The sequence below is a fragment of the Microcebus murinus genome, chromosome 16, assembly GCF_040939455.1.
Source record: "Microcebus murinus isolate Inina chromosome 16, M.murinus_Inina_mat1.0, whole genome shotgun sequence".
In the NCBI taxonomy this organism is placed as follows: domain Eukaryota; kingdom Metazoa; phylum Chordata; class Mammalia; order Primates; family Cheirogaleidae; genus Microcebus; species Microcebus murinus.
In genome coordinates, this window is record NC_134119.1 from 64,266,997 (window position 1) to 64,291,732 (window position 24,736).

Consider the following 24,736-nt stretch of genomic DNA (forward strand, 5'->3'; position numbering starts at 1 on the left):
AGGCGGTGGCGGCGGCAGCGGGTTCGGTTGCGCGTGGCCCACGGGGTGGGAGCGGAGCCCAGGCCGGGAGCAGGCGCCGCCGCCAGTGAGTATCGGGTCCCGGAGAAGGGTTGGGGGCTGCAGGGGCTGAGTCCGGGGCGCGCGAGGCCTGACCTCCGCCCTCTGACCTCTCCCCTCGCAGGCGACCATGGGGAACGTGTTGGCCGCCAGCTCGCCGCCCGCAGGGCCACCGCCGCCGCCTGCGCCGGCCCTCGTGGGGCTCCCGCCGCCTCCGCCCTCGCCGCCGGGTTTCACGCTGCCGCCGCTCGGAGGTGGCCTGGGCGCCGGGGCCAGCGCGGGTCGAGCTTCGGAACGGACCCCCGGAGCTGCAGCTGGCAGCGCCACAGGGGCCGCTGACGATGGGGCCTGCGGCTGCCTGCCCAACCCGGGCACGTTCGAGGAGTGCCACCGGAAGTGCAAGGGTGAGGGGCTAGGGGCCCCGGCGGGGTGTGATGGCCCGGATCTCCAGGGAAGTGGGAGGAATCTGGGGACCTTGGGAATTGGCGCGCATCATTGGAATCATTTAACAGAGCGTTAGGAGTTGACGTTGGGATCAAATAGTGGAACGTTGGACCTGGGCTTGGAACGATGGAATTAAATGGTGGAACCTCAGGACGGAATGCCGTAGCGGTAGAGAGAAGCCTTAGAGACCTCAGGGGTCCCCCAGACCAGTTAAGCCAGACTCCTTGTGTGATTGGGAACTGAGGCCCAAGGTCACGGTGTCAGCAAGGTTCCAGTGCGGGTTGGAAAGCAAAGCTTCCAGACCTTGGTTTGCAATAATTATGGTGGTAACAGTGGTGGAGACTTACAGAGCACTGTTTTGGTATTCAGCATATGTCAAGTCATTACAGATGATGAGTCTGACATAAAGTGATTTACCTAAAGTCACCCAGGTGGCACTGGGATTTGGACACAGGCAAAGGCCTTTGCCCTGTCTACTAAGCTATATTGCCTCTTTACTGGTTAGGGTACTTTGTGAGATGTTCTATTACAGGTCTCTGGAGAGAGCTGGGGGTGGTAGGGAAGGAAGCACTGAGTTGGGGGTGTGTACAGGGTGGAGTGTGACAGCGTTTCTCTTCTCCAGAGCTGTTTCCCATTCAAATGGAGGGTGTCAAACTCACAGTCAACAAAGGGTTGAGTAACCATTTCCAGGTGAGCCTTTTTGGTGCCCTTATCCTCCAGAGATCATCTCATCCCGGCCATCCCCCTGCATCTACACACACTCCTCCTAAACAGCTGGGCTCCTTGGTACTTGAAAAGACTCAGAGATAACAGCGCCAGACTGGCTACTCAATCTGGGGACCCAGAATCCAGAGATAGCCCTTCCCCCCATAACATCCGTGCTGAAGTACCAGGTGTGCAGCCCCACACTCAGCACATCCTTTGAGTCTCTATAGGTAGGCCACACCTCCCAGTCTCCATCCCCTGCCCAACCCAAAGACCCTGCCCTGGCCCTCTCCGGTGAGTAAGTCAGATTGTCACATATCCTCATAGCCCTTCCTCTCCTCCCAGGTGAACCACACAGTAGCTCTCAGCACAATTGGAGAGTCCAACTACCACTTTGGGGTCACGTATGTGGGGACAAAGCAGCTGAGTCCCACAGAGGTGAGGTTCCTTTTCTCGTTCATTCATTGTATCTTTTCTCTAACGATTATGTAGCCAAACACCAAGTTCAGCAGTCTTTGTCAGGAGGAGGAGAGAGCTGTGGGTGTCAGGAGGTGAGGAGACTGTGTCTCTCCAAGGTGCATTGAAACATGAGTGCTTCTGTCGCCCAGCAAACCTCCCCTGAAACCCTGCTCTTTGCCTGGCCCTGTGCTCGTGGATGCTAGGGATGTGACCGCAACAGCCCTGTCACCAGACAGCAATGACCTAGAGTGGACAGGGCTGGGCTGTAAATCATGCAGCACTTTGAAGGCCAGTCTAGGCATTTGGACTTTCTCTAGGGGGCACTGGAGAGCCGTGGAACGATTTGAGCAAGGGAAAGACATGGTTCTGGGATTTCTGCTTTAGAAAGCCCCCTCAGGCAGCCTTGTAGAAGCTAGTTATGAGGGAGGGGGCAAATTGGAAGCCTGCTGGGGGGGGAGGGGGGTCGGTATCGAATTAGGTCTCTGCTCATGTTAACTGGTTGGTTCCCTTCAGTAGATTCCTTTATTCAACAAACCTTCATTGTTCCTCTGTTCTGTGCCCAGCCTTGTGATGGGGACACAGCAGTGACTGAAACAGCCACGGGACTCACAGCCCAGTGGGGCAGGGGACAGATTTATTCCCAGGGACTAACAATCCAGGATGGACAGGGCTGAAATGGGGAAACCCAAAGGCCATGGGAGCCCAGAGAGGGGACCTAACTCGGCCTAGATGATCAGAGAGGGCTTCGTGGAGGAGGGGACCCCATCTGAGGCCTTTTGACCCTAGGTATCTTCCTTGGGCCCTCTGCTCACGTATTCCACAGTGCTGGGCCTCTGCCCTCTCACCTGGCCCTCTGCTCCACAGGCGTTCCCCGTGCTGGTGGGCGACATGGACAACAGCGGCAGCCTCAACGCTCAGGTTATTCACCAGCTGGGCCCCGGCCTCAGGTCCAAGATGGCCATCCAGGTGAGTGGCGGGGTGGAGGCTGCTCCCCCAGCCACGGGCGCGCCAGGCTGCCCTCACACTGCCTTGTCCCCGCAGACCCAGCAGTCGAAGTTTGTGAACTGGCAGGTGGATGGGGAGTACCGGGGCTCCGACTTCACGGCAGCCGTCACCCTGGGGAACCCAGACGTGCTGGTGGGTTCAGGTAAGACGTGGATGGCGGTCACAAAGGCCTGATTCCGGCTTTCCCAGCGTGTCGAGCCCTGTCTCTGGACTCCTTTTCTGAGAAGGGGTCGGGGACAGGAGTGACTTTGAAACAGCAAGCAATGTGAGAACACAGGTTCCATCACTTCTGTGGGCCCGTTTTCTCATCTGTAAAGTTGGACTATCTCATAGCATTGCCGAATAGCTTACATAAGGCCACACGTTTGACAGTTTAGAATGATAACCAGATGCGATAGGCACCAAGTAGGTACCCAGTAAATGTGAGCAGCTCTTGCTGTTATTACTCTTGGGGCTCTGGGTTGTTTTGGGTGAGGCAGAAGCAGCCTGATATGGGAGCTGACAATTCCTATTTGAGTTGGGTGGGGACAGCAACTGTGTGACCCCTGTCTGTACTTCTAGTCTCTCTTTTTTTTTTTTTTTTTTTTTTTTTTTGTCTCTTAGTGTCTGTCTTTGGTCTTTTGATTTCTCTAAATTTTCATTTACTGAATATTTATTGAGTGTGTATCATATCTATTTAGACACAGAGAATGAAGTCTGCCCTCTGGGAGCTTCCGCCATTCCAGTAGAGGAAGACACAAGTAAAGTAGCACTTAAAGATGTCAGGGCCAGGCATAGTGGCTCATGCCTGTAATCCCAGAGTTTTGAGAGGCCAAGGTGGGAGGATCGCTTTGGGCAACATAGCAAGACCCTGTCTCTGCAAAAAAAAATAAAATTTTTTAATTAGCTGGGTGTGGTGACACACGCCTGTAGTCCCAGCTACTTGGGAGGCTCAGGTGGGAGGATTACCTGAGCCCAGGAGTTCGAGACTGTACAGAGCTATGATCACCACTGCACTCCAGCCTGGGTGACAGAGTGAGACCCTGTCTCAAAAAAAAGGAAAAGTCAGATGATAGGGGCTTTAGGAAAAGGTTAGTGCCTGGGGAGGGCTGGATAGAGTCCTCAGAGAAGGCCTAATTCCATAGGTGACACATGAACAAATACTGAAAAATGTGAGGGAACGAGCCAGACAGCTAGGTGGGAATAGAGCTATTTGGTCTGAGGGAAGTGCAAAGGCCCTATGGCAGGACCCTTTAAGGAATCATTAATGAGGATCGTAGCCAAATCGCATGAGGCTTTGTAGAGTTTTTTCAGAGAGTTTTGAGCAGGCAAGGCAGTGTCTGACCTGGCTTCTTACAGGACCCCTTGTGCTGACATGTAGAGAACAGACGTCAAAGGGTCCCACCACAGGGGTAGTAACAGAGGGTGAGAAGTGGCTGGATTCTGGACATAGAAGGCGGAGCCAGTGGGAGTTGCTGGGAGGTTGGATATGGGGGATGAGCCAGGGGTTGGATGACTCTAGTTTGGGGCTCGAACAACAGCTGGAAGGGTGGAGTCACCGATGGCCGGGTGTGTGTCTTTTCACGGCCATTCATTCTGTCACGGGGAGTGGGCCCTTGGGCAGTGAGTCCTGAGTGACCGTGTTTGAGCCGGCGGGGAGCCAGGGTCCCCGGAGCACCCAGAGAGAGTCAGCACCCCGCCTGCAGGAGGCCAGGGAGACTGCTCCGTGGAGATGTCGCCTTCGAGCTCCCAAAGGAAGAGAAAGGGCTACCCCAACTGGGAGGCAGTTGCAAGAACTTTCCAGCCAGAGCAGCAGCTGGGACAGAAGCCAGGAGACAGGGATGCTGGGGAGAGCAGGTGGGAAAAGAGAGGCCTCCTCTGTGAGTCCCCAAGGGGAATGAGGGTCTCGTGAGCCAGGAAGACACCTTTCCTGTCCCCCGTTCACACGAGCTTTTCTGACAGTTCCTGGAACCCTGAGTTCTTTCTACCCCAGGACCTTTTCACATGCTGTCCCTGCTGCTGGGAATTCTCCCCTCTGGTGTTGACGTAGCTAAGTTGTGGCACACACGCGTCCCCCTCTCAGATAAAAGGCCTGCCTTGCCTAAAGTGTTTGCCGTCTTTGTCTCACTTCCCTCTGACATGGGCTCTTTATCCCCAGTCCCCCACACTAGAATGTCGGCTGTTAGGGGGCAGGGACTTGCCGGTCTTCCTCTTCACTGTACGCCCAGTGCCTGGAACCGTGCTAGGAACAGTCGGAGCTGCTCAGAAAATACTGCAGGAAGGAATGAGCAGTGGGAGTGGCAGGTCCCACTTTTTCTCGCTCTTCCCGTTTGTCAGGCCTTGGGCACGTTACGTGCGTCTTGTCCCTCCCTCTGCTGTGCTGGGTGCTGGGGAAAGGAGCCGTGATGGCGCCACCATCATCCCCATCTCACTCAGGCCTGGAGAGGGGACTTGCCTCACCAAGGGTACCCAGCAAGTTGGACTTCAGAGTCCCTGCCCTTCTCTGTGGCATCGGCCACCCCGTTCCCCACCCCACTCGACAGCCTGGTCATTTTGTGCCTCCCAACACTGGCCTCCTGGGGCCCAAGGCCACAGGTGTGACACTTTGGTTTTAGTCGTTACAGTGTCTCTTCCTGCCCTGACACACTAATGAAAACGAGGCCTGCTGTGCCCGTCAGTGCTGAGCACGCGAGTCACTCGCCACCAATCCAAGCCACTGGCTCAGTTTCAGGGCCCAGGCAGCTCTGCCTCTGATCCACTTGGCAAGTGGCCGCACCCACTCTGAGCCTCAATTTTCTCATCTGTCACATGGGCACAGGAGTAGCAGCCACCTCCTGGTGAAGGACCAAATGAGAGGGCCCGTCTGCAGCCCTGACCACAGGGCCACATGTCCCGTTAGGGTTGCTCTGTGCTTGGATCAAGCGCTAACCTGAGAGCCCGTGAGCTTAACATGCCTCTCTCTCCGTGGCTTCGGGTGCTTCTCTCGGGCCTCTGCTGCGTCGCTGGGCAGGGCACTGCTGTGACCGAGATGGCCCATTCCTGCCTTTGGGGGACTCCCAGGCAGGTGGAGGCGATATTTGCCGTAATTACGCCCACAATGGACTTGGTTGCTGTTGAGACCTTGTGCAGGAAAAGTCAGCTTGCTGTGATGGCTTGTGACAAGTGGCCTCATCTCACCTGAGGTGACAGGCGGCTTCTCTGAGACGGTGGTTCCTAAGTCAACAGAGACTCGCTGGCAGAAGGGACAGTGTGAGTGTGCACAGGCCCAAGGGGCGAAAGGGAAAGAGAACTGCACCTATTAGTGTAGCCCAGGGGGAGCATGGGACCACTGTGTCGTGGGAAGGGGAGGTGGCACTATTTTGAAGCTGTGCTGTAAGGAGCCAGGATCTTCTCAGGGCACTGGGGAGCCATGGCAGGTTCTGGGCAGGGGGAGAACAGGGGCGGGTGTGTGCTTTCAAAAGATCCTTCTGGGCCGGGCGCGGTGGCTCACGCCTGTAATCCTAGCACTCTGGGAGGCCGAGTCTGGCGGATTGCTCAAGGTCAGAAGTTCAAAACCAGGCTGACCAAGAGTGAGACCCCATACCATGGAATACTATTCAGCTTTAAGAAACAACGCTGATATAGCACATCTTATATTTTCCTGGTTAGAGTTGGAACCCATACTACTAAGTGAAGTTTCCCAAGAATGGAAAAACAAGCACCACATATACTCACCAGCAAACTGGTATTAACTGAGCAGCACCTAAGTGGACACATAGGTACTACAGTAATAGGGTATTGGGCACGTGGGAGTGAGGAGGGGGCGGGTATATACATACATAATGAGTGAGATGTGCACCATCTGGGGGATGGTCATGCTGGAGACTCAGACTTGTGGGGGGAGGGGGGCATGGGCATTTATTGAAACCTTAAAATCTGTACCCCCATAATATACCGAAATAAAAAAAAAAAGTGAGACCCCGTCTCTACTATAAATAGAAAAAAATTAATTGGCCAACTCCTATATAGAGAAAAAATTAGCCGGGCATGATGGCGCATGCCTATAGTCCCAGGTACTAGGGAGGCTGAGGCAGGAGGATTGCTTGAGCCCAGGAGTTTGAGATTGCTGTGAGCTAGACTGACGCCATGGCACTCTAGCCTGGGCAATAAAGTGAGACTCTGTCTCAAAAAAAAAAAAAAAAAAAAAGATCCTCTGTCTGCAGTATGTGAAGTCTCTTGGAGAGGGTGAGATTAGGGTAGGAGATCAAAGAGGAGGCTGTGGGTAGAGAGATGGGGGGTGAGGTGGGGCCCAGGAGACAGGATGGAGGCTTAGAGAGATGTTCTGAGGCTCTCGCTCCCAATGGTTCCCAGAGCTGAGAGACCAGGCTGAGGGACTCCATTTGAATTGAATGGATGATCCTGACCTGAGAGGTAATGATTTAACACCCAGTTCTCGAGGTGAGAGGTCTGGTTAATTTGTATGGTACTCCTTGCAGGAAAGAAATGCAGGGTGGCTCGTGTGAGCCACAGGGGCTGGCTCCGGCCCACCTCTCCTCTCAGCCTCACCTGGTCCATCTTGGAGGCTGCCACCCAGCCCCTCTGGCAGCCCCCACCACCACCACCACACCTGCAGGTGTGGGAGTCCCCTACCCCGGCTGCCCCAGAAAGCAGGCTCTCGGCCGCAGGCTGGCCACGCAAGTGTGTGCCTCTGGTTTCTTTGTCTGGGAAGAAGCATCTTCATGCCTCGTGTGCTCGTCATGTCCCTGTTGCTCTTTGCACTGTCATCTCCCCGCCTTCCCATTTCTGCATGTCTTCCTCTTTTTTCTGGGTCGAAACCTGGGAGCCCGTCTCTGTCTGCTCAGCTCTGGCGGGTTTCTCAACCAGGGAATCTTCGGTCATTCTTTCCTGTCCACTTCTGATTCTGTTAGCAAGTCCAGTGTTAGTTTCTTTTTTTGTTTTTTTGAGCCAGAGTCTCGCTCTGTTTTGCCTGGGCTAGAGTGCCGTGGCATCAGCCTAGCTCACAGCAACCTCAAACTCCTGGGTTCGAGCAATCCTCCCGCCTCAGCCTCCCGAGTAGCTGTTACTACAGGCTTGCACCACCATGCCCGGCTAATTTTTTCTATTTTTTAATGGAGACGGGATCTGGCTCTTGCTCAGGCTGGTCTCGAACTCCTGAGCTCAAACGATCTTCCCACCTCGGCCTCCCAGAGTGCTAGGATTACAGGCGTGAGCCATTGCGCCCACCCTCAAGTCCAGTGTTAGTTGAGCACTCACTTAGTCTTTGTCACAACCCCAAGGGGCAATTGTGTTAACAGAGAAGCAACGCCAGTGGCCCTCAGTCAGTAGCTGGCAAATGGCAGGGCTGGGGCTGCCGGCCAGGCTGCTGGCCCCAGCTGTATGTTCCCACCGACTCCACTCTCCTGCCTCTCGCAGTGGCAGAGTGGCTCAGAGCCTGGGCTTGGGAGGTCTAGAGGCCTGAATTCTGTCCCTGACATTTTGTGACCGTGGGTGAGTACCTCACCTCCCTCAGCCTCCCCAACCTTCCCTGAGTGGTGGCGAATGAATGCCAGCTACTCTTGTAGACCAGATGAGGCCCCACAGTGACACAGCCACCATGGGGCCTGGGAAGCTGAGCTCAGAGTGGTATGAACTGCCAGGTGGCAGGTTAGGAGCAGGGAGAAGGTGCGCGAGGCTTCCGGACAGGCCCGAGCCTCCATCAGGGGCAAACCTAGCCGGCTTCCTGGAGTAGGAGTCTGGCCCAGGCCCCTGGCTGGGTGGAAAGTGACCATTATCTTGCCTGCAGGAATCCTCGTAGCCCACTACCTCCAGAGCATCACGCCGTGTCTGGCCCTAGGCGGAGAGTTGGTCTACCACCGGCGGCCCGGGGAGGAGGGCACCGTCATGTCTCTAGCTGGGAAATACACATGTGAGCCTGGGGTCCCGGGTCTGAGGGAGGAGGGGCTGGGGCTGGACCCCTGGGTCTGAGGGGGGAGGGGCTGGGGCTGGACCCCTGGGTCTGAGGGAGGAGGGGCTGGGGCTGGACCCCTGGGTCTGAGGGGGGAGGGGCTGGGGCTGGACCCCTGGGTCTGAGGGAGGAGGGGCTGGCCCGGGTCCCCTTGGTAACCTGCTCCCACCCCCACCCTGCTCTCTTACAGTGAACAACTGGTTGGCGACAGTAACGTTGGGCCAGGCGGGCATGCACGCGACATACTACCACAAGGCCAGTGACCAGGTGAGCTGGTCCAGGGACCGGCCACAAGGGTGTGCTTTCCAGGCTGGTGTTGCCAGGGGCTGGCGTGCCCGGAAGTCCAGCTCAGGCAGCTAACTCTTACACGTTGCCCTGGCCCCCCTCCAGCTGCAGGTGGGCGTGGAGTTTGAGGCCAGCACAAGGATGCAGGACACCAGTGTCTCTTTCGGGTACCAGCTGGACCTGCCCAAGGCCAATCTCCTCTTCAAAGGTAAAGGCCTCAGTTTCCCTACGTGGCAAACAAGTGAGAGGTGACTCAGCTCTGAGTAGGTGTGTAGGCCAAAGCAGATGACAGAGGACTATGCTGGGACTCAGGGGGCCTCCAAATTACCTGGGGGTGCTGGCAAAGGAGGCGCCCAGAGCACTCGGTGGGTGTGTTTGGGCCAAGCCGGAGCTTTCCTCCACGTCCCCTCTGCACCCAGCCACCCCCTGGCCCGCTCTGCACTTGGCCTCCCCCCACACCCCCTCCCCCCCACACAAAAGGGCAAGGCGGCTCGGACGGCAGCCAGCCCACCTTGTTCATCTCACCTTAGTGGAAACTGACGCTCCCAGAAGTTAGTTACAAGGTCACGGCCAGATCCAGAACCTCATCCCAGGCTGGCTGGCTCAAGTCCCCATGTTTAGTCTTAAGGTGGCCTCACGTTTTGGGTGTTTAAAGGCCACCTGGGGCAGGGCTCACGATGAGGCCCCTGGCTCTGTCCACTTCTGAAACCTGCCTGCCCTCCTGGCCTCTCTCGACTGCTTGCCCTGCAGTCTGTTGTTAGGGGCCAGGGGTTTGGGTTCCATTTCTGCTGCTGTCCACCTTGTTAAGTGAGTTCTAAGCCCTTCCCATCGTAGGGTGGCAGTTCCCTGCACTGTGAGGCCCTGGCATGCAGTTCCTAGAAGAAATTTTAGTTCTTGGTTCAGCAGAGCGCAGACACCTGCTGTGCTCGCAGCTCGTGCTGGGGACACAGCTGAGCAGCCCAGGGCCATGGAGCACTTCCCAAAGGGGAGGGGGCCTGAGCAGAGAGCTGAGGAGCTGGGAGCCCTTTGCTCCCGGGGTAAAGTAGTAGTTGAGGGGCGAGAAGAGGCTTCCACTCCCACCCCGCTGTGTACCCGCAGGCTCCGTGGACAGCAACTGGATCGTGGGCGCCACGCTCGAGAAGAAGCTCCCGCCCCTGCCCCTGACGCTGGCACTCGGGGCCTTCCTGAATCACCGCAAGAACAAGTTCCAGTGCGGCTTCGGCCTCACCATCGGCTGAGCCCCTCCTGGCCCCTGCCTCCCACACCCTTCTTCCTGCAGATCCCACCTCCACCTCCCCCTGCCACGGGGAGACCTGAGCCCCCCTCCCCCTCCCTTCCCTCCCTCCTCGGGGGTCAGGGGAGGACAGCGGAAAGGAGGGGACCCGCCACCCAGCAGCTGAGGAGGGGATCCAGAACCGAGGGGCGCTTCAGGATTCTGAGCACCAGGGGCCGTGTGCCCAGTGGGCCCGAGGTCCCGGAAGGGATTCTGGAACAGAGGGCACGCAGGATTCTGAGCACCAGGGGCAGAGGGGCCAGACAACCTCAGGGAGGAGTGTCCTGGCGTCCCAGCGTCCTCCGGAGGGCCCGGGCCACCCTGAGGGGGCAGCGAGAGGAGCTTCCCCATCCCCGTTCAGCCCGCCCCCTCCACTTCCCCATCTACCCCTCGGTATAAATCATGTTTATAAGTTATGGAAGAACCGGGACATTTTACAGAAAAAAACAAAAAACAACAAAAAATATACACGAAAAAAAAAAGATCAAGATGGGAGGTGTTGGTTTTCCCAAGTGTGTGTGTTGACAGTTTCATCCCCAATCCAACGGGCTGGCCTTCCCACGGGCGCCAGCAGGGGGTGCTGGAGGGCCGGGCGCAGAAGGGTGGGGGTGCTGCACCGAACCAGCTCGGGGAAGCGAGTGGCCCAGGATCACAGCCTCCCTGCTGGGGCACATCGCTGGCCTCCCCTCACCAGGAGGGCTGAGTCTCAAGGTCGTTCACCTGAGCTGGGCCTGGCCAGTGTGGCCCTAGAGGACTTTGTCTCTGCAAACTAAAGCAGCAGGGATGGGGCCTTGGAGCTGGGACTCTGGCGCCTTTGCAGGTTCCAAAAGGAGCGGAGGATTCGAACTGCTGGACAAGCTTCAGAACAACTGAAGGAACTTGTGGAGCTGCTGCACCCAGGGGAGAGGGGCTTGGGCCTTGGCACAGAGTAGGGGTTGGGGGCCAGCTCACCTGGACCTAAGGAGGAGGTGTCAGGACTCTCCTAAATGAAGACACCCACCCCCACTCCTGACCCCTCTCCAGACAGGGGAAGTGAAACCCTGTCTGCCTCCAGGGTCTGGGGAGGAGGCTGCCACAAAGAGCTGACCCCAAGTTACCCAGAGAAGCCACCGTGCTCGCTCACTGCCAGTGCTGAGGCCAAAGCAAACAAGCCTGTCCCAGGACAGCCCTGGCACTGGGGCTCCTGGAACCAGATGTTCAACCTCTCCTGGCCCTGCAGAATCCAGTGTTCCCTCCATCTCACACCAGGAATGAACCCCAGCTCCTCTAATTCTTGGTGTGTGGCTCTGCTATTTCCCTCAACGCTGGGCTCGGGTTTATGTAACAGGCTGCCGGGAAGGTGGCAGTGTTGGAGCGCTCCCTGTGGCCGCTCAGTAGGTAGCCCTAGGGCAGGACCTCCTGTATGCCAGGGGCTGTCCTCTACTCAGCACATGCATTCGTGCAATGCGTCACCAATCTGGCATGGGTGCAGCTGCTTCCCAGTTTTATGGGCAAAGACACTGGATGCTCAGAGGGGCTGTGCCCAAGGTCACACAGCCGGGCAACTGGCAGAGCCAGGATTCAAGCCTCAGCAGTTTGGTTCCAGAGACCTCTCCAGGTAGTGCTCTTCAAGCGCTGTGGGTAGCACATGTGGGTGACCCCTGGAATCCACAGTGCGCCCAAGTTCACAGCCAAAGAGAAAAGTTGGGAATAAAACCTAGGTTTCACTTGCAGAGCCCTGGCTTTTAGCAGATGCATCACGCCGTTCTCGCCCCTCCCATCCTGTTTCTGCCCAGGGCCCCCTTCTCTCTCGGACCCAGGAATCCGGGCTCCCAGCTCCCTCCCCACTTAGACCCGGGAGTCCAAGCTCCCAGCCCCCTCCCCAGATTGTACCCATCCCTCCACAAGGAAGGGCGCTCTGGGCAGCGGCCCGCACTCATTGCTCCTCTGTGCCCAGCCCCAAGAATGGAGGAGGACGTCTGGATTACTGGGTGATGTGTCACCTCCTTTCCTGGGGGCTGGGGGGGGTCACAAGGCCTCCAAGCCCCACCTCCTTCCTCCGCCCTGCAGTGTGTCTGGGGGGAGAGCACAGCCCACCTCGTGACTGGGGGCTGGCCCCGCCCGCCCGGCCCTGGGGGAGGGGGCGGGGCAGGGGGAGCCCTATAATTGGAGGAGTCTGGGATCCCTGAGTCCTACTCAGCCCCAGCGGAGGTGAAGGACGTGGTTCCCCAGGAGCGGGTGAGGAGCACAGAGTTGGGGCAGAGGGACCAGCTAAGGGGCCCCTGGAAAGGCGTGCCCATAACATCGGGAACCCCTGGCCCCCAGGAAGAAAGTTTTAGGAGAGCTGCTTGCGGACAGGCTGGGGGGCAAGAGGTGACACCTGAGGACAGACCCAGGAGATGGGGGTGAGGCCAGGGACTGGAACTAGGAAGGGCTTAGGTGGCAGGGGCGTCCCATCTGGGCTGGAAGGTAGGGGCTGGGGGAGCAGCTGGACCTGCAGAAAGAAGCTTGGAGATGAGCCATAGCAAGACCCCACGAGTCATCACTGTCACTTACTGAGCACCTACTGGATGCTCCCATTGTCCTCAGACGTGCGTAGTTGGAGGCCGCGGCTAGTGGAGAAAGGTAGCTAGACGTGAACCGAAGGAGAACTTTTAGATGGGGATTAAATTAGCTCATACATGGAAAACGGCACTCAGACGTGAAGCTGGAGTTCAGAATGTGAAGGTAGAACGGGGAATGCGAGGTAGGAACTTAGAAAGCCCAGCTGGGACTCAGATGGAACTGGTGAGGGTGGGGGTGGGAGGGTGGAATTTGAACCCCGGGAGAGGGCAATGGAATTTTGGCAACAGGGGCTGGCCTGGGGATGAGGAGATAGAAGACGATGAGATGGTCAGAGAGTCAAACAGACAATGCAGGAGCAACTCGGGAAATGTTTGTAATTGGATTAGGCTGCTGCAGATACCGGAGGGGCGGGCGATGCTTTGAAGGCTGGGGGGGTGGGGCCGGGCTTAAGGGGGGCCGGGCAGTGGGGGAAGATGGCTGTTGATTGACAGTTTCTCCCTCCCCAGACTGACCAGTCGCAGGCGGAAAGATGAACGCTCTGTGGGCGGTAGTCGTGGTGACCTTCCTGGCAGGTATGGGGGCGGGGCTCGCTCAGGTTCCCCCCTCCTCCCCCTCCCAGCCTCACCTCCGAGCCCCACCCAGGCCCTGGGACCCCTCCTCTAATCCTCTGTCTCCCCCTGGAGACATCCACCAGCTCTGAGTAACTGCTTTACCCGCTGTGGGCCTCAGTTTTCCCCGTCCTTAAAGTGGGAGCTAAGCAACAGTTTCCAATGCATTGTTGTCAGGTAGGCGGTAAAATACCAGACAAGTGTCAGCTGCGGCCGTGTTTATTCTCCATGCCCCCAGCATAGTCCTGCACGGGGCACACAAAGACAATAAATGCTTGTCAAGTGATTAGACAGACTCCACTCCCCCCACCCCCCACCCATGGCCCCAAAGAAGCCCAAGAGCGTTTGCGGACAGGAGGCCCCAGACAGGCCGTGAACTTGCTCTGCACAGGATGCCAGGCCAAGGTGGAACCCGCGCTGGAGCCGGAGGCGCGAGAGCTGACCGAGTGGCAGACGGGCCAGCCCTGGGAGCAGGCGCTGGGGCGCTTCTGGGATTACCTGCGCTGGGTGCAGACGCTGTCTGACCAGGTGCAGGAGGAGCTACTCAGCTCCCAGGTCACCCAGGAACTGACGTGAGTGCCCCCACCCCGGACCCGGATGGACCCTCCTGGTGGGCAGGGCCTCTGGACCCCTGAACCTCCACGGGGCTGGACTTCTTTCTGTCCCTGTCACCAAGTCTTGCGGGTCTGGGTCTCTGTGGTTTCTAGCTTCCTCTTTCTGCGTCTGACCCTGGCTTTCCCTCTCGGATTCCTTCTCTGAGCCCTGTCTCTCCCTCCACTTCCTGTCTCCTGTCCTATGTCAGTCCTTCCTCGCCCCTTAGTATCTCTGCTACTTCTGTCTGTCTCTGTCCCTTTCTCTGGGCCTCTGCCCGCTTCCTTCTCTCCCTCTTTTGTAGCTATCTGGCCCTGCCGGCCCCACCCTAGTGGCTCTCCCCCGCCTCTCCCTGCACGCACACCCTCCCCCCTGTCGCCCCTGTCGCCCGCAGGGTGCTGATGGAGGAGACCATGAAGGAGGTGAAGGCCTACAAGTCGGAGCTGGAGCAACAGCTGAACCCGATGGCCGAGGAGACGCGGGCCCGGCTGTCCAAGGAGCTGCAGGCGGCGCAGGCCCGGCTGGGCCAGGACATGCAGGACCTGCGCGGCCGCCTGGCGCAGTACCGCGGCGAGGTGCAGGCCATGCTGGGCCAGAGCACCGACGAGCTGCGGGCGCGCTTCGCCTCCCACCTGCGCAAGCTGCGCAAGCGGCTGCTCCGCGACGCCGAGGACCTGCAGAGGCGCCTGGCCGTCTACCAGGCCGGGGCCCGCGAGGGCGCCGAGCGCGGCGTGAGCGCCATCCGGGAGCGCCTCGGGCCGCTGGTGGAGCAGGGGCGCCTGCGCGCCGCCACCGTGGGCACCCTGGCCGGCCAGCCGCTGCGGGAGCGGGCCGAGGCCTGGGGCGAGCGGCTGCGCGCGCGGCTGGAGGAGATGGGCAGCCAGGGCCGCGACCGCCTGGACGAGGTGCGCGAGCAGGTGGAGGAGGTGCGCGCCAAGGTGGAGGAGCAGGCCGCGAAGATGCGCCTGCAGGCCGAGGCCCTCGAGGCCCGCCTCAAGAGCTGGTTCACGCCGCTGGTGGAAGACATGCAGCGCCAGTGGGCCGGGCTGGTGGAGAAGCTGCAGGCCGCCGTCCAGGGCACGACGGCCACCCCCGAGGCCACCGAGAATCACTGAGCACCCCAGCGAGCCACGTGGCGCGCCCCACTCCTGTCCCGTGCCCGCCGCCTCCGCTCAGCTGGCAGCCCAGGCCCCGTCCCCGCCCGGCTGTCCTGGTGGGCCCTAGCTTAATAAAGATCCATCCAGCTTCACAGCAGCCACTGGTCCTTCCTGTGTCGTTCCTCACGGCTCCAGCCTCAGTTTTTCTCTCTGTCTCCACACACTTCCCAGCCCTCTCTCCCCTGCCTGTGTCTCTTTCTCTGCTCCATTTTCTTTTTTTTTTTGGGGGGGGGGGGACAGAGTGTCACTCTGTTGTGCCGTGGCATCAGCCTAGCTCACAGCAACCTCAAACTCCTGGGCTCAAGCAATCCTTCTGCCTCAGCCTCCTGAGTAACTGGGACTACAGGCATGCGCCACCATGCCCAGCTAATTTTTTCTATATATATTAGTTGGCCAATTAATTTCTTTCTATTTATAGTAGAGACGGGGTCTCACTCTTGCTCAGGCTGGTTTCGAACTCCTGACCTCGAGCGATCCACCTGTCTCGGCCTCCCAGAGTGCTAGGATTACAGGCAGGAGCCACCATGCCCAGCCTCTCTGCTCCTCTTTCAACTCCAAGTTTTCCTCTTTTGTCTTTTAGAGACAGGGCCTCACTCTGTCACCTGCGCTGAGTACAGTGGCACAACCGCAGCCCACAGCAACCTCAAACTCCTGGGCTAAATAAAGCGATCCTCCTGCCTCAGCCTCCCAAAGTGCTGGGAGGACAGGCATGCGCCACCATGCCCGGCTTTTGCTTTCCCTCTCTGTCTCTGCCCCTCTTTCCATTCCATGTCTGAGATGTGGGTTCTGGAACAAATCCTACTGCTGCCTCTGATGACCTTGAGCTAAAAATCAAACCTGCCTGAGCCTCAGTTTGTCTTAATACCGCTTCCAGGAGTCCTCGCCACCCCATGTGACCTGACCGGCGCCATTTTTCTCCCCGCCACCCCATTTTTCTCCCTCCCTCTCCCCTGCCCCTCTCCCCTGCAGCCGATCTGATCCTGCCTTTGCTGCTCTCCCTGGGAGGCTTCACTTTCTGACTTCCTGTTTTCTTCCACCTCTATCTTATCTCTCCCTCCTACGGTGTCCCTGGCCTGGGCCTCTGCTGGTTTCTTTCTGCCCCCTCCCCCTCTTTATCTGGGTTTGTCCCTCCACCTCTCTGTCTTGCTGAGTTAGTCCCTTCACCCGCTCTGGGCTGTGCCTGTGGCCTCCCCCCTCATTCTCGATCCTTCTGTCCCCCAGCTGTGGTGTGGCCCTCTTGTCTTTTCCCAACAAGCCTACTGGGTGCGGGATCCAGGCTGGGGAGGATGGGAGCGGCACCCACCAGGAGAGTCTAGGCCAGGCCTCGTGCCCAGGTGGGGGTTGGCGCTCAGGCAGGGAAGCTTGGGTGGAAGCCTGGGAGCCGCTGGCACTTCCCTCCCCTCCCACCCCCTCAGTTCTCAGAGATGGAGGGCAGCGTTCCCACCAACAGGGGACAGGCCAGGACTTGAGCTCGTCTCTTCCAGGGCCTGGCCTGCAGCTTCTCCACGTCCCTCTGCCCTGTTTGGCTTCTGCACACCCTGGACTCCGGGCTTCCCCTGGCGCTGCTCGAGCACCCCTGCAGAGGCGGGCTGCCCTCCCCAGAAATGACTCACGCAGGGCTGAGCGAGGAGGGGAAGGGGCAGTGGGCTAGAGGCAGGGGCCGAGTCGGCTGGGCCTGCTGCTGACTCACTGTGCGCCCAGGGGCTTGGGCCGTGCCCGCTCAGTGCCTCAGTTTCCCCAGATGGCAATGAGGGAGGCATCTCCCACTTCGAGAACTAAATCATGAAGAGCTGAATCTTGAGTTCTCACATGTCAGACCTAGAGGAGGGGCTTAGGAAGGAGGTTCTGGAACAAAGCCTGACAGGGGGTGCCATGGTGGTGGAGGGGGTGACCCCGGAAGGGATCCAGAGAGACAGCCTGGAGTCTGGGAAGGCAAGGGACAAAGAGCCCCACTTTAGCCTCTCACTGAGTCTTTGGATGTGCTTGGCTGTGCCTCAGTTTCCCCACCTATAAACTGGAAACCCCTCCAGCTGAGGGGAGGATGAGATTGGAAAAGCAGGGAGTTGTTATTCTGTTCTCACGAGGATGGGGATGGGAGCAGACATCTGGGTGGATGTCTGGGGAGTGCTGGGCTCATCCGGGCAGCGGGGGGGCCGGGGCTCACAGGGACTGGAGGCTCTGAGTTGGCCAAAGGGATGTTGCAATCCTGCCAGGGTCGTGTCTGTGAGGTCCCTTTCACAACCATCTCCCTACCCCCAGGCAGACACGTGGTCCCAGGGGACACAAGGCCAGCTGACCTAGAGTCTGGGCTGGGGCCACCACCCCCCCTCAGCTGCTGGGGATCACTAGCGGTCAAAGGCAGCCAGTGGGGAAGGGGGAAGCGCTGGACTCCAGCCCTGGGGGACGGATGGGGTGGTGGAAGGGGAGCAAGGGACAGGCTTGGTGCCAGGAGGGGCCTGGCAGGGGGGAATAAGAGCAGATGCACTGTGGGGGAGCCAGGGAAAGGGGGTGGCGGGGGCCTAGCGGGTGGGCCGGAGGGACACACGCTGAGAACTTCTCAGCCGCTGAGGTTTTTGCAGTTTAGACCCCCTAGCCCCCCACAAAAAAAAGGGAGATTGGGGACCATAAAGTTAAAAACCCAGAGACATCACGGAGGTCTGGGGGCTTCCAGATGCAAGAGGGTAGGGGGAGCAGTTCAGAGAAAGAGACTGGAGGTGACATGGGCTGTAAGAGTGTGGGTAGACTGGGGGACCCCAGCGACCTAAAGGAAGAGTTGGGGGTGCTGAGGAGGCTTGCTGAGAAGGGGGACAGGAGATTGAGGAGGGGCCTGGGGACACAGAGAGGACGGGGTAATGGTTAGAGAGAAAAGAGACCCTGAAGTGAGAGGCCACAGGGAGAGGGTGAAGCCTGTCCCTCGAGTGGGCAGAGGGGCGCTGGCAGGCTGAGGACCCCACAGGCAGGGAGATTTGGAGATGAGGGTGCTGCAGCATGAGACTTTGGGCCTAAGGGCTGTGCCAGGTCCCACCTGACCCCCAACCCCCGCCAGCCAGCGAGGGGCAGAAGAGGAGAGGGTGGGTGAGCACAGGGAAGCGGGCGGCTGGGAAGAGGCTGGGGAGGAGGGAGAGAGATGAACCTGCTCCGCCCCCTCCCCAGCCTGATAAAGTCCAGGGCGGGCCAGCACCTCTCACGCGAGCAGCTGTGCTGGGCAGCAGGCAGTGAGGATCCAGGTTGGTGCTGCGTGCCTGGGAGGGACCCCCAATACACACACGCACGCACACGCTCAGAAAAGGGAGTGGGTTCCTAGCACTCTGGGAGGCCGAGGCGGGCAGATCCTTTGAGCTCAGGAATTCGAGACCAGCCTGAGCAAGAGAGACACCCCGTCTCTACCTAAAAAATAGAAAAAATTAGCCGGGCATGGTGGCGCATGCCTGTAGTCCCAGCTACTCGGGAGGCTGAGGCAGGAGGATCGCTTGAGCCCAGGAGTTTGAGGTTGCTGTGAGCTAGGCTGACGCCACGGAACTCACTCTAGCCCGGGCAACACAGCGAGACTCTGTCTCAGAAAAAAAAAAAAAGAAGGGAGTGGAGGGGGTGGGAGGGAGAAGGGGTGCCACCGATCACCCCCAGCCCTGCTTCTGCTTGCAGAAGTCCCCATCATGAGGCTCGCGCTGTCGCTCCCGGTCCTGGTCGTGGTGCTGTCAATGGTTCTGGAAGGTAAAATCGGGGCAGGAGAATTGGAGAGTTTGAGATTTGGAAGTGCGAAGCTGGCCACAGGCTCAGAGGACCCCTGAGAGCTCCGGGTCCCCTTCTGTGTCCTGGTTGCCCCATCTATGGTGGATACCGTGCTTCCCCGAAAATAAGACAGGGTATTATATTTATTTTTCCTCAAGAAGACACCCTAGGGCTTACTTTCAGGGCATGTGTTATTTTTTTTTAAGTATGCTACAACAATCTACATTTCTGCAAATATAGTTAAGTCGTCTTCTTCTGGAACATCATCGTAACTCTCCAAACCCCGAATTTGATCCTGAATTTCTTGTGACTCTATTTCCTTTAGAACCATTGGCCCCAATCTCTCATGTCGAGCCATAGAGCTCTCATGGGGCAGGTGAGAAGGGCTGCTGGTCTTCTTTACCGCTCCGTGACAAAATGCATGGGTTGTGCAGATACCTGTGTAGCCACGGCCGTCACTAGGTCTCATTTTTGGAGTAGGGCTTCTATTGCGCAAATAGAAATCCTGCTTAGAAATCCTGCTAGGGCTTATTTTATGGGTAGGTCTTATTTTCAGGGAAACACGGTAGGTGGGTCCCAAGGTCCTCTAAAGGTCGGCCCAGCAGGTGGCAAATCTGCCTAGGGGAGCCCTAGCAACTGATGATGCATTGACTCCCACCCCTCTGGGATTGGCTCCTTTTACAGCCTTAAAAGAAGTGTCACAGGGTGGGGCGCAGTGCTGAGTCAGCCAATTCCCAGGAGCTGGATTCCCATCCACCCACTCAGTTCTAACAACGTGACCCCCAAGAATCAAATCCCTGGAATCACATCCTAAGGGCTTCCAGTAACTAATCTTTGCACCCCCACCCACCATCCCGGCAGGCCCAGCCCCAGCCCAGGCGGCCCCTGACATCTTGGAGATGCTGAAGGAGTTTGGCAACACCTTGGAGAACAAGGCCCGGGAAGCCATTGAGCACATCAAGCAGAAGGACATTGCTACCAAGACCGGGTTAGACCCCTTCCCAGGGCACAGGCGGGCTGGGGTGTGCCGCGGGGGAGCCCCAGAGGATGGTTCAAGATTAACTGATTGAAAAAACTAAGTCCAGAGAGGCTGACGACATCCCTGTGGTCACACAGCTGGATTTCAAGGTGTTTAGACTTCGGAGACAGGATCCCTGACTCCTATCCAGGCCACATTTTAAACATGGCTCTAGTGGGGGCGCGGTGGCTCACGCCTGTAATCCACGCACTCTGGGAGGGCAAGGCAGGAGGATTGCTTGAGCTCAGGAGTTCAAGACCAGCCTGACCAAGAGTGAGACCCTGTCTCTATTATAAATAGAAAGAAATTAGCCAAACAACTAAAAATAGAAAAAATTAGCCAGGAGCGGCGGTGCATACCTGTATTTTCTAGCTACTCTGGAGGCTGAGGCAGGAAGATCGCTTGAGCCCTTTGAATGTGAAAAGGTTGCTGTGAACTAGGCTGAGGCCACAGCATTATAGCCCAGGAAACAGAGTGAGACTCTGTGTCAAAAAAAAACCAAAAAACCAAACGTGGCTCTGGTGGGGCGCAGTGGCTCATGCCTGTAATCCTAGTACTTTGGGAGGCCAAGGTGGGAGGATCACTTGAGGCCAGGAGTTTGAGCCCAGCCTGAGCAAGAGCAAGACCCCGTCTCTACAAAAAATAGAAAGAAATTATCTGGGCATGGTGCTGCTCTCCTGTAGTCCCTGCTGCTCAGGAGGCTGAGGCAGGACATTGGAGGACCCAAGCTTGGGAGTCGGGCAGACCTGGGTCACAGGCTGGTGTAGACCCCCTTACTCCCTGTCTGATCTTGAGAGAGGGCCATCACCATGCGCCTCAGTCTCCTCCCCTGTAAAATGGGTGGTTCTGAGGGCAAGTAAAGGCAAGGCCCTGCACTGTCAGCCTGGCACACTGACAATGTCAAGACGTCATTGAACCAACGTCTGCTCCCCTTGGCAAGTTAGAGAGTCCTTCATTCATTAACCAATATTTATTGAGCATCTGCTAAGTGCCAGAGACTGTTCCCACGTGTGGGATAAAACAGAGACCAACAAGGTAAAGTCTCAGCCCCAGAGAGCTGACTTTCTAAGAGGGGGCAGGGGACAGACAGCAAAGGATTTCCAAGAGGTGAGCAGAGATAGAGCTAAGTGCTACGAGCACAATGAACAGGAACTGGGGAGAGGCCCTTTAAGCTGTGCTGGTTGGGTCTTCCCAGAGGAGCTGACACTGGATGATTAGGGAAATGCAGCCAGGCCTAAGCGTGGGCAGAACGTCCCTGTAGAGGGAGAAGCAAAGGCCCTGTGGCAGGAAGATCCGCAGGTGTCTATGGAAGGCGCCGTTCCAGGCAAGGGTAACAGCCTGGGCAAAGGCAGGGAGGCTGGAAAATGCCTTTGACTGAGCAGGGGACAGTGGGCAAGAGCAGGCTTGGAGAAAGTGTTGGTGGCATGACATGGCAGCCTTGAAAACCAGGCCAGGTGCTCTGGGTCCATCTGGGAAACTGAGGCCCAGAAGTTGGGCCACCAGCCCCGCTACCCTCCTAATCCCACAGACGGTGGGCAGGGAGATCGGGAAGCCAGGGAGGAGGCAGCATCTGGACACCCTGGGGGGTGGCTGCACACAGTGACCCCCTCCCCCACCTCTCCCTGCAGGGCTTGGTTTAAGGAGACATTCCAGAAAATGAAGGAGAAATTCAACTGAATCCTGACTACCTGGAGGGCCACAGCCGGGAAGGGGCTCTGAAGCCCCCCACACCCCAGCACCTGTCCAAGACTCCCTCCAGGATACCCCAGGTCCCTGCCACCCACCCCCAACCCACCACCAATAAAAGTCCCATAGACAGTTCTCTCTGAGTGCTCCGTCACTGTGGGGCAGGCGCTGCGGGGACGGTGGGACTGCACCTTAGGGACTCCGATGTGCTGAGCCTGAACTATTAATACTTGTCCCGGGCTGAGGACGTTTGAACTTCATGATCTCGAAGGAATCTTCACAAGAACCTTGTGAGCTGGGTCTTGTTAATCCCATCAGGGCACTGAGGCCCAGAGAGGTGACATCGCTGGCGTTAGGTCACACAGCCGGGAAGTGGAGACCTGGCCTGAACCCCCGCCTGCCACCGTCCCTGCGCTGCACACTCCTGGGGTGGTCGGGGAAGGGTCCGGTTTGGATTTGTCTCTGCACACAGTAGGCCGAGCTATGGAAGAGGGTGAGGGTAGCACTGGGCTGGAACCCTGAAAGAGATGACACAGTCCCCACCCTCCAGGTCTCACTTGCGATGTCCCCTCCTTCAGGAAGCCCTCCTTGACCCCCAGGCTGGATCAAGCGCCTCCATCCCAGTCCTGCCCACTCCAGGTCATCATCGTGCTCCAGGCACTGGCCTGTTTCTCCCACTCGACCGTGAGCCCCGGAACAGCAGGGCCAAGGCTGCTGTCACCACTGTGTCCCAGAAACAGCCCAGCGTAGGACTAGTCATGGTGCAGGCAAACGAGGAAACTGAGGCACAGAAGGCTAAAGTGGCTTGCCCGAGGGCACATTGCCCAAAGTGCGTGCAGCTGGGATATGAGCGCAGGCAAGGGGCTCCAGGGCCACATTCTTACTCGTTTTCCCCGAGTCAGCCTGCTGGACACGCCACACGCGCCCGCGCACACTCGGGGCCCAGCGCTCATTTGCATCATTGCAAAGTTTAATTTTATGATTTTCCTTTTCCATTTCTTTCCTTTTTTTTTTTTTTTTTTTTTTAATATATAGGGACAGGGTCTCACTCTTGCTCAGGCTGGTCTTGAACTCCTGAGCTCAAGCGATCCTCCCGCCTGGTCTATTTCATACTTTAGCGCCAATACATTTTTCTTCTTGGGTTTACAGACAGACCCTTGGGACTTTGGAGAGCAAAGAGTACCAGGAAAGAGACACCCAGAGAGTCCCAGATGCATAAGTAGAAATGCTCACTCTCTAGGCGTGGGAGGGGCACCCTCAGGTATGCTCAGACAGGCTCAGACAAGCCAAAGTAGCTGCAGCCCCACCCACGACAGACACACCCCACAGGGGGCAAGGCAGGGATGGGGGACTCCACAGGGTGCCTGGCCCAGCCTAGGGGACCATGGGTGCCTCTTGAAGGAAGGGCTGTTGGACCTGAAACCTGAAAGACAAATTAGCCAAAAGAGAATCGGGGACGAGTATCATGAGCAACATGAATTTTTCCCATTAATGTTTATTGTACAAACAGATGAATGAAAAACTGGACACAACAATGAATGAGTGGAGCCACTTTGGAAAACAGTTCAGCGGCTCCTCCAAAGTTAGCCTGAGTTACCATGTGACCCAGCAATTCCACTGATAGGTATCCACTGGAAAGAACTGAAAACATGTGTTCACACAGTAACCTGCACACAAATGTTCACAGTGTTGTTCACTAAATAGCCAAACAGTGGAAACACCCCAAATGTCCATCCACTGGTGAATGGATTAACAAATGCATATGGTGCTTTATATATCTGGTGTGCATATATGTGTATCTATATGGTGGAATATCATTCAGTCATACAAAGAAATGAAGGCCGGGTGCGGTGGCTCACGCCTGTAATCCTAGCACTCTGGGAGGCCGAGGCGGGAGGATTGCATGAGGTCAGGAGTTCGAGACCAGCCTGAGCAAGAGCGAGACAGCGTCTCTACTAAAAATAGAAAGAAATTAGCTGGACAAGTAAAATATACGTAGGCCGGGCGTGGTGCCTCACGCTGTAATCCTAGCACTCTGGGAGGCCAAGGCGAGCGGATTGCTTGAGATCAGGAGTTCGAAACCAGCCTGAGCAAGAGTGAGACCCCCGTCTCTACTATAAATAGAAAGAAATTAATTAGCCAACTAATATATATAGAAAAAATTAGCCGGGCATGGTGGCGCATGCCTGTAGTCCCAGCTATTTGGGAGGCTGAGGCAGGAGGATCGCTTGAGCCCAGGAGTATGAGGTTGCTGTGAGCTAGGCTGACGCCACAGCACTCTAGCCTGGGCAACAGAGTGAGACGCTGTCTCAAAAAAAAAAAGAAATGAAATACTGGCACATGCTACAACATGGGTGGACCAAGAAAACATGCTAAGTGAAAGACGCCAGTCACCAAATACCATATGTTATATGATTCCATTTGTGTGCATTGTTCAGAACAGGCAATTCCACAGAGACAGAAAGCAGATATGTGGTTGTCGTGCTGGGGGGTGGGGGAGGAGGGAATGAGTGACCACAACTGGTTACATCATTTCCAAATGATGGAAATGTTCTGGAATTAGATAGTGATGCCCGTGCAGCCTTGCCGATATACCTTAAAAGGGCGAATTTTATAAAATGTGAATTATGTCTCAATTTTTCAAAATGTATGGCCATCTCCCAGAGAGAAGGCAGAAAGGAGAGATGAAGGGGACATTTCAAACTCTTTTCCACCCCTGGCTTGTGCTTAGAGGGGAGCTGGGCAGGGATTCGTGTGGGTGGGGGGTGGGAGGGTTGGAGTCGGGGTGGGGGTAGGGGGGGTCTGGGATGGTGCAGGGTCTCCGGGGTAGAGAGAAAGAGATGAGGGTGATTTGGAGACTTTGGTGGCCGTGGCCAGGACTGGTGACTCTCAGAACACAGAGTTGCCATCCCAAAGATGCTCCCCCCCCCACACACACACAGGGGTCTCCTGGCCCTGCCCCCACCCCACTGCTCTGCTCCCATCCCCCAAGCGGTTGTTTGTGAAGTCCACCCCAAGCGACCTTCAGCCTGTTCCCGTCCCTGACATGAGCAAACATTGCAGGCGGCAAACACACAGGCCCTCCCAGCCCGCTGCCCTTGGAGCCGGGGCAGAGGTCAGAGACCTCCACGCCTCCACCCTGCCCGGCTCCAATCTCCTTCTGGCCTTCTTAGATTCCGATGGGGCAAGGCAGGGGCTGTCCTGGCTCGGCTGGCTAGCGGGTGGGAGAGGGGCCGCTTGCTGCTTGTGGCA

At 57.4% G+C, this 24,736-nt stretch overlaps 3 protein-coding genes across 3 annotated transcripts; all 3 read left to right on the top strand.

Annotated features, from left to right (window-relative positions):
* On the top strand, window positions 1–10,639 carry TOMM40 (translocase of outer mitochondrial membrane 40). The gene is made up of 10 exons (XM_012761362.3): window positions 1–85; window positions 182–461; window positions 1,124–1,191; window positions 1,552–1,644; window positions 2,530–2,631; window positions 2,707–2,812; window positions 8,432–8,554; window positions 8,784–8,860; window positions 8,984–9,086; window positions 9,977–10,639. The coding sequence occupies exons 2-10, from the start codon at window positions 188–190 to the stop codon at window positions 10,114–10,116; spliced, it is 1,086 nt and encodes a 361-aa protein (XP_012616816.1). The 5' UTR covers window positions 1–85; window positions 182–187; the 3' UTR covers window positions 10,117–10,639.
* A 1,683-nt stretch (window positions 10,640–12,322) lies between these two features.
* On the top strand, window positions 12,323–15,148 carry APOE (apolipoprotein E). Its single transcript, XM_012761363.2, has 4 exons — window positions 12,323–12,368; window positions 13,202–13,267; window positions 13,695–13,875; window positions 14,289–15,148. The coding sequence occupies exons 2-4, from the start codon at window positions 13,225–13,227 to the stop codon at window positions 15,007–15,009; spliced, it is 945 nt and encodes a 314-aa protein (XP_012616817.2). The 5' UTR covers window positions 12,323–12,368; window positions 13,202–13,224; the 3' UTR covers window positions 15,010–15,148.
* A 3,089-nt stretch (window positions 15,149–18,237) lies between these two features.
* Window positions 18,238–21,619, top strand: APOC1 (apolipoprotein C1). Its single transcript, XM_012761366.3, has 4 exons — window positions 18,238–18,278; window positions 18,694–18,762; window positions 19,642–19,768; window positions 21,427–21,619. The coding sequence occupies exons 2-4, from the start codon at window positions 18,705–18,707 to the stop codon at window positions 21,473–21,475; spliced, it is 234 nt and encodes a 77-aa protein (XP_012616820.3). The 5' UTR covers window positions 18,238–18,278; window positions 18,694–18,704; the 3' UTR covers window positions 21,476–21,619.
* The last annotated feature ends 3,117 nt before the right edge of the window (window positions 21,620–24,736 follow it).

What these genes read in the sequence shown, in the direction of transcription:
- TOMM40 (XM_012761362.3), top strand. Translation starts at nt 188, where the DNA reads ATGGGGAACGTGTTGGCCGCCAGCTCGCCGCCCGCAGGGCCACCGCCG. An exon ending in GTGCCACCGGAAGTGCAAGG is followed by an intron (nt 462 to 1,123) that starts GTGAGGGGCTAG and finishes TCTCTTCTCCAG; the next exon opens with AGCTGTTTCCCATTCAAATG. An exon ending in AGCAGCTGAGTCCCACAGAG is followed by an intron (nt 1,645 to 2,529) that starts GTGAGGTTCCTT and finishes TCTGCTCCACAG; the next exon opens with GCGTTCCCCGTGCTGGTGGG.
- APOE (XM_012761363.2), top strand. Translation starts at nt 13,225, where the DNA reads ATGAACGCTCTGTGGGCGGTAGTCGTGGTGACCTTCCTGGCAG. An exon ending in CGTGGTGACCTTCCTGGCAG is followed by an intron (nt 13,268 to 13,694) that starts GTATGGGGGCGG and finishes TGCTCTGCACAG; the next exon opens with GATGCCAGGCCAAGGTGGAA. An exon ending in CAGGTCACCCAGGAACTGAC is followed by an intron (nt 13,876 to 14,288) that starts GTGAGTGCCCCC and finishes TGTCGCCCGCAG; the next exon opens with GGTGCTGATGGAGGAGACCA.
- APOC1 (XM_012761366.3), top strand. Translation starts at nt 18,705, where the DNA reads ATGAGGCTCGCGCTGTCGCTCCCGGTCCTGGTCGTGGTGCTGTCAATG. An exon ending in GCTGTCAATGGTTCTGGAAG is followed by an intron (nt 18,763 to 19,641) that starts GTAAAATCGGGG and finishes CCATCCCGGCAG; the next exon opens with GCCCAGCCCCAGCCCAGGCG. An exon ending in GACATTGCTACCAAGACCGG is followed by an intron (nt 19,769 to 21,426) that starts GTTAGACCCCTT and finishes CTCTCCCTGCAG; the next exon opens with GGCTTGGTTTAAGGAGACAT.